The sequence below is a fragment of the Citrus clementina genome, unplaced genomic scaffold, assembly GCF_000493195.1.
Source record: "Citrus clementina cultivar Clemenules unplaced genomic scaffold, Citrus_clementina_v1.0 scaffold_3, whole genome shotgun sequence".
NCBI classification, from domain to species: domain Eukaryota; kingdom Viridiplantae; phylum Streptophyta; class Magnoliopsida; order Sapindales; family Rutaceae; genus Citrus; species Citrus x clementina.
The window spans coordinates 22,307,378-22,313,468 of NW_006262339.1; the positions used below are offsets into that span (position 1 = coordinate 22,307,378).

At 35.4% G+C, this 6,091-nt stretch overlaps 1 protein-coding gene across 1 annotated transcript; it reads right to left on the reverse strand.

Moving 5' to 3' along the window:
• Window positions 1-1,410: 1,410 nt before the first annotated feature.
• Window positions 1,411-5,883, reverse strand: LOC18049095 (disease resistance-like protein DSC1). Its single transcript, XM_024187140.1, has 5 exons — window positions 5,388-5,883; window positions 4,018-5,107; window positions 3,230-3,511; window positions 2,044-3,096; window positions 1,411-1,956 (listed from the first exon to the last, which is right to left on the reverse strand). The coding sequence occupies exons 1-5, from the start codon at window positions 5,840-5,842 to the stop codon at window positions 1,411-1,413; spliced, it is 3,426 nt and encodes a 1,141-aa protein (XP_024042908.1). The 5' UTR covers window positions 5,843-5,883.
• Between the last annotated feature and the right edge of the window lie 208 nt (window positions 5,884-6,091).

Sequence of the window (6,091 nt, forward strand, 5' to 3'; positions counted from 1 at the left end):
GTCAACGCACGGTAATAATAACATAAAGAAGATAGTTGACAATAGGAAAAGGACCTACTACCCCGTTCAGTGCTGCTTGCTCTGCCTCATTTCCTTTCTTCGAAGATCACCTTTTCGCCTATACTTATCTGCGCTGTAATTATATCATAACAAATGAAACAGATTCTGAAATAAGTAAGTCTCGGAGGTCTTTCAAGAAAGAACTCACCAAAAACTAGTACTGCTTAAACTAATAGACGATGGTCCAAGCTTCTGTTGTGCATCATCTTTGACAATTCCTCTGAGCTCATTTCGTTTCAACTTAAAACAATTACTCGACTCCCGAGTCAAATTACTGTCGTCATTATTGATAAACCTGATATTGCTTCCACTGACGTGCAATAGCGTGCCTTCACGGAAACTGGATTACATGGAAAGTTTGGTAAGGATTGAAGCCTCTGGCAATAGATAAAGTGGAACATTCCAACAAAGAAAGATGTATAATGCTTTCTGGTATTCTCTCAAAATGGTTTTAGTCTAGTTACAACTTTTATAGAAAAGATAATTGACAAAGCTTTCAGGTAAGACCGTCAAATAGGGAATGATGAACCCAATTTCTCATGAGCTCTGCATCTCTTGAAATATAATATACCAAGGTACTTCTGTCACTGCATTTTCCTTCAGCATACAGCCTCTTCAAAGCTTCTAAACTTCCAAGTTCGTCTGGAAATCTATGTAAATTTGGGCAATCATCGAGATAACTATCTTGAAGACATTTCGACTTATATAGGCTGCTTGGCAGAGTCTCAAGACTTATACAATTTGAAAGATAAATGGTTTGCAGAGACATTCAATGGATACAGGCAACTCTTCGATTGTTGTTCCTTTTAAATGTAAAAATTGTATATACAAGATGACATCTCTAGAAACCTAGAGATCTAGATCTTTAAGATATTTCAACTTAAATATGCTTCTCGGGAGACGATCAAGCCTTGAACAGATCATAAGACAATGCAACAAGTCCAGAAAGACACTCATACATGTGGGCAGTTCTTCAATTGCAGTTCCATCTAAATATAACGTTTTCATATTAAGAGATGAGATCTTCGGAAATCTATTCAATTCAAACAGTGAGAAAGATTAAGATCTTGAAGATCTTTTGACTTAAACATGCTTCGTGGGAGAGATTCAAGCGTCTGCAACTTGCTTAGGAGAAAAGAAACAGGCCTATGGAATGATTGGTTAATTACCATTAAATACCAAAAGACAAAGCAAATAGAACCTGCACGTGTAAATCCTCTATTAATTAATTACCATTTTGAATTCATTGATCATCCATCCAATAAACGCATAAAGAAAAGACAAGACCCAGAAAACAAAGATCAAAAAAAAAATATCAAGCAAAAGAAACAAGGTCTACCGAATGATAATTTATCCAATGAGTGCCAACTGCCTTCGAGTTGAAGAATATTTAAGTCTTTTAGGGTGCGGTTCTTCTTCTTCTTGGGTTAATTCTGTGGAATCTTCAGCGTACAATAAATGAATCGCACTTTTTTTCACTCCGCAGCACTCCAGACGTTCACCGAAAAAACCAAGAATGTACAAAGTGGCGTCATTAACCCCATCATAATATTTACCTAAATCCTCGCGATCGAATAAATAGTATCCCAAAAGCACGTGATCTGGCTCAACATAACTAAATGTCCCAAAATACCAAGAGCAAAGATGTCGATAACATCCTTCGGATTTGACTCTCCATTCACACTCCACACTATAATAACTAGAATGATTGGGATGATCGTCTGGAAATGCTATAATGGCGCAAAAAGAAAAGCCCATTAATTTATTATTACCGAAGAAACCTGCTAGCGGCGTCGCCAAAGTTACAGAAGATCCCATACTTTGATACCTAAACCACTTTGGAATTTCATTCCCAGGGAAATACATACATCTACGGATCCATTCATCATTTTGTGACTGTACCACAAAAATCATAATTTTTAAGAAAATAATTTTAACTTCAATCAAAGAAAATAGAATAAATTGAGTGAGTTAGAGACACACCTCCAGCATATTTTTCATCCACCTTGCGTGATCACTTTGAAGAGAATCTTTGCCAATTTCGCTGAGTTCATTCGGGTCCAATTTGAAACAGTTCCTCAGGTCAACAAATGAACTGGACGAAATTGATGAGAAACCTGATAATGCTTCCAGTGATGCGCAATGATGTGCATCCAAATCATATAGATTGCAGGGAAGCTCTGGCAAGGTTTGAAGCCTCTCACAGTAGCTTAAGTTGAGATATTCCAACTTTGAAAGATGTTTGATGCTTTCTGGTATTCTCTGAAAATTGTTATTGTTTAGAACCAATATGTTTAGCGAGGACAGCCGACCAAGGCTTTCTGGCACTTCTCTTATAGCAGTTGCTTCAACTGCCAGCTCCTCCAAGGCTTTTAAATTTCCAAGTTCATCAGGCAATCTCTCAAGCCTTGGGCAGTCATTGATTTTAAGAGATGTAAGAGATTTGAACATACACAGGCTGCTTGGGAAACTCTCAAGCCTTGAACAGTTATTCAATTCCAACTTAGATAAGGCTTGTCGCTTAATTACAGCTTCACCAATAATACAAGACGGGATCTCTGGAAACTTCTTTAAATTTGAACACTTAGAAATACGAACTGATTCGAGAGACTTCAACTTAAATATAGTACTCGTGATATGCTCAAGCCTCGTACAGTTGAGAAGATCTAGACTTCTGAGATTGGATAGGCACTCGATTGATGAGGGTAGTTCTTCGATTCCACAGCTCTCTAAATCTAAATTTTTTAAAAAACAAGATGAGATCTTTGGAAACCTCTTCAGACTTGAGCAACCGGAAAGTCGAAGTTCGAAAAGAGATTCCGAACGAATGGTATGTGGAAGACTCCTCAGGCTTTCGCAGGAGACTAGATAAAGGAAAGCAAGGTTATTTAGGTACTGAATAGATGAGTGAGTCTCCATCAAACTTGAACATCCCCATAAATCCAGACTCTCGAGATTTAGGGCCAGTGAGAGGTCTGGGAGTTTCGTTAGCTGCTTGGAGCCACTGAGGTCTATCTCTTTTAAGTTAACAAGATTCTGCCCTCAAAACAAAAAATAAAATAATAATAATAATAATAAAAGTTAAAAAAATAGAGAGAGGGACAAATGGTAATTATAGGATAATTGCATTTAGGATTTATTATTGAAAGAATTTCGTATAAATATTTACCTGAACATCATCCCAAAGTCGTCCAACATTGCTGCCAGGCAATATGAGTGAAACGAGATTCTCCGCATGTATATTCAATGATTTCAATGGAGATTTATGCCACTCGAAATACCTCACATCAGTAAAGGGCGCACCCTCAAAATGAGTTATCATACATTTGTTTTGTCCATAGAATTTTAAGAATCTCAATTCAGGCATCATTGAGAAAGTATAGGGATTTATGTGTATCTCCTTACTAACATTAGACATATCCAAAGAGATGGCCTTGATTGCTTTGGTTCCCTAGTAATCAATAAAAAAAAAAAAAAAAAACCATATTTTTGGTATTAAATTTATATAATTGGAGCAAACAAATGAACAATTACTTCTAAGGGAACAAACTGAAATAGAAATGTTAAATTACTTTATATTGAACAATGTGTAATATTTTTTTTTGGCAAATATTCCAAATAGAAAATTCAACAAATTTTTTTTATATGTATATTCCAATATTAATATACAACATTTCCATGACATATTATACCATACAATTGCAATAATTTGCTGTGTATTTTGTATTTCAAATTAAGTAAGGGTGTGTGTGTGTGTGTGTATTTTTTTTTTAATTACAAACTGAACGGGGACAGCAACAGATTGATTTATTTATTTTAACGATTTTAGTATTATTCTTCCATTAATTTTAAGCAGTATTACTTGCATTTGTATTCAAAAACAAAAATTTAGACAAAATACTAATCTAAATCAAACACGAGGTATAATATTAGATTTGAAAACCTATTATTGCTCACCGTGTTTCTTGTCAAAACTTCATAAATATCTTTGTGATGCCACAATCGACTACGCTCTCCTGGATGATTAATGGATTCTTTCCTAACAACTTCTCTTCCCATATCTCGCAACAAGTCATGCATTCTTATCGTGTTGTCGTCTATAGTTATGAGAGACTTATCAACAAGTACACTTAATCCTATTTCTGCAAAGAAGCCACAAGAACCAAGAAACATCATTACTTGATCTCTATCCTCTCCTAACAAGAAACATGCAATGTCTAAAAAAATATCTTGCTCATGGTCATCCAAGGCATCATAGCTTATTTTTAAGACCTCTTGAATTTCCATATGAGGAACTATTTCCAGTTTCCTCATAGCACTTTCCCATTCCTCCTTTCTCCTGCCAGATAGAAAGGAACCCAAAACTTTAAGAGCCAATGGAACTCCCTTAGCATATTTTACAGCCTCATGTGTCAACTTTGTATAACTTGCATTAGGATCGGCTCCTCCAAAGGCACATCGACTAAAAAGCTTAAGAGCATGAACATCCACTAATTCCTTCACCTCATATATTTGATCGACCCGACAATTTGAAAGCACTTGTTTATCTCTTGTCGTTATTATTATTCGACTTCCTGAAGCAAACCAATCAAGTCGACCAATTAAAAATTCTATTTGTTTTAAATGTGTAACATCATCAAAAACAATTAGAACCTTCTTGCGAGTAAACCTTTTGCTTTGAAAGTTGAGGATGATATATGGAAAGTGCTTCACATTTCTATCATCCAATAACGTTGAAAGAAGTTGTTGTTGCAAGTGAGCTAATCCACCAGTTTCTTGCGCTTCTCTAACATTATGAGCAAAGTAAGAGCCTTCAAAATGATTAGACATTTTGCTAAAAATAGCACCAGCGATAGTTGTCTTGCCGATACCACCGATGCCCCAAATCCCTAATTTGCAAACACCCGCAGACCCGGTGCGTAATAATAATTCAATTTCGTTAATTCTACATTCCACTCCAACCAAATCTTTGTTATCACTTTGAAAAGTGTCATCTAACCTCTTCAAAACTTCACCGACAATTTCCTCAATAAGTTTAGATTCTGGCCTAGAGAAAACATAACAGTAACTAAGTTCAAATTATATATGTAAACCAGGTCAGATAATCGTATGTTTTTCATCAGTTGCAATAGAAAACAGCTAATTTAATGTGAAACAGTTTCATCAAATAAAATAATGGGAAAATTAAATTTTCAACATAATAACCTAATCCTGAAAAAATTGATTTAATTAATATATTATTGATAAATATTTAAACTCATTTTTATAATGTTATATCTTACTTGTACTAGATAAATACCAAGAATTAGATAGAAGGTCATTATTACCTAGTGACATGAGAATCAAAGCCAGAGAGATTGGCTGCTTCCGTCAAAGCATTCCTCCATCTTTGCATCTTCTCTGGAAATCGTTCCTCAAGATTCGAAATTGAATCCCCAAAACTCCCAATTTGCTTCCTCACATGTGATGGATCAACGCGATAGAAGACGGGGATCACTATCTGTCCAGAATTGTTCTTGCAGTCGATGATCTTTAAAAGTTCATCGAGGCACCATTTGGAAGAAGCATACCCTTCAGAGAAAATGATGACCGAAATGGTTGATGCCTCAATTGCATCAAGAAGAGACTGTGAAATTTCATCTCCTCTGATAAGCTGATCATCAATGAAAGTTTCAATGTGTTTTTTAGACAAAGCTGAAAAAAGATGACTAGTAAAGTTGCCACGGGTGTCTTCTCCGCTGAAACTAAGAAAAACATCGTACTTATTTTTTCGAGGATCCATCAAACTCAAACTGTGTGGATGAGAAGAAGAAGACAATGCCATAACAGGAGAGATTTTGATCAGATAACAACAACTAATAAATCAATTAATGTTCTATAACAGAATTTTTAGATATTTCAATACCAAGCACTGGTCTTTAGACAATAATTTGTCAAAGATTCCACCGAAACTTGGTGTTCCTACACTGCTCACCTAATTTGTTTGACTTCTAGATTTCGTTGAAATTGAACCACGTGTTAAAAATAAAAC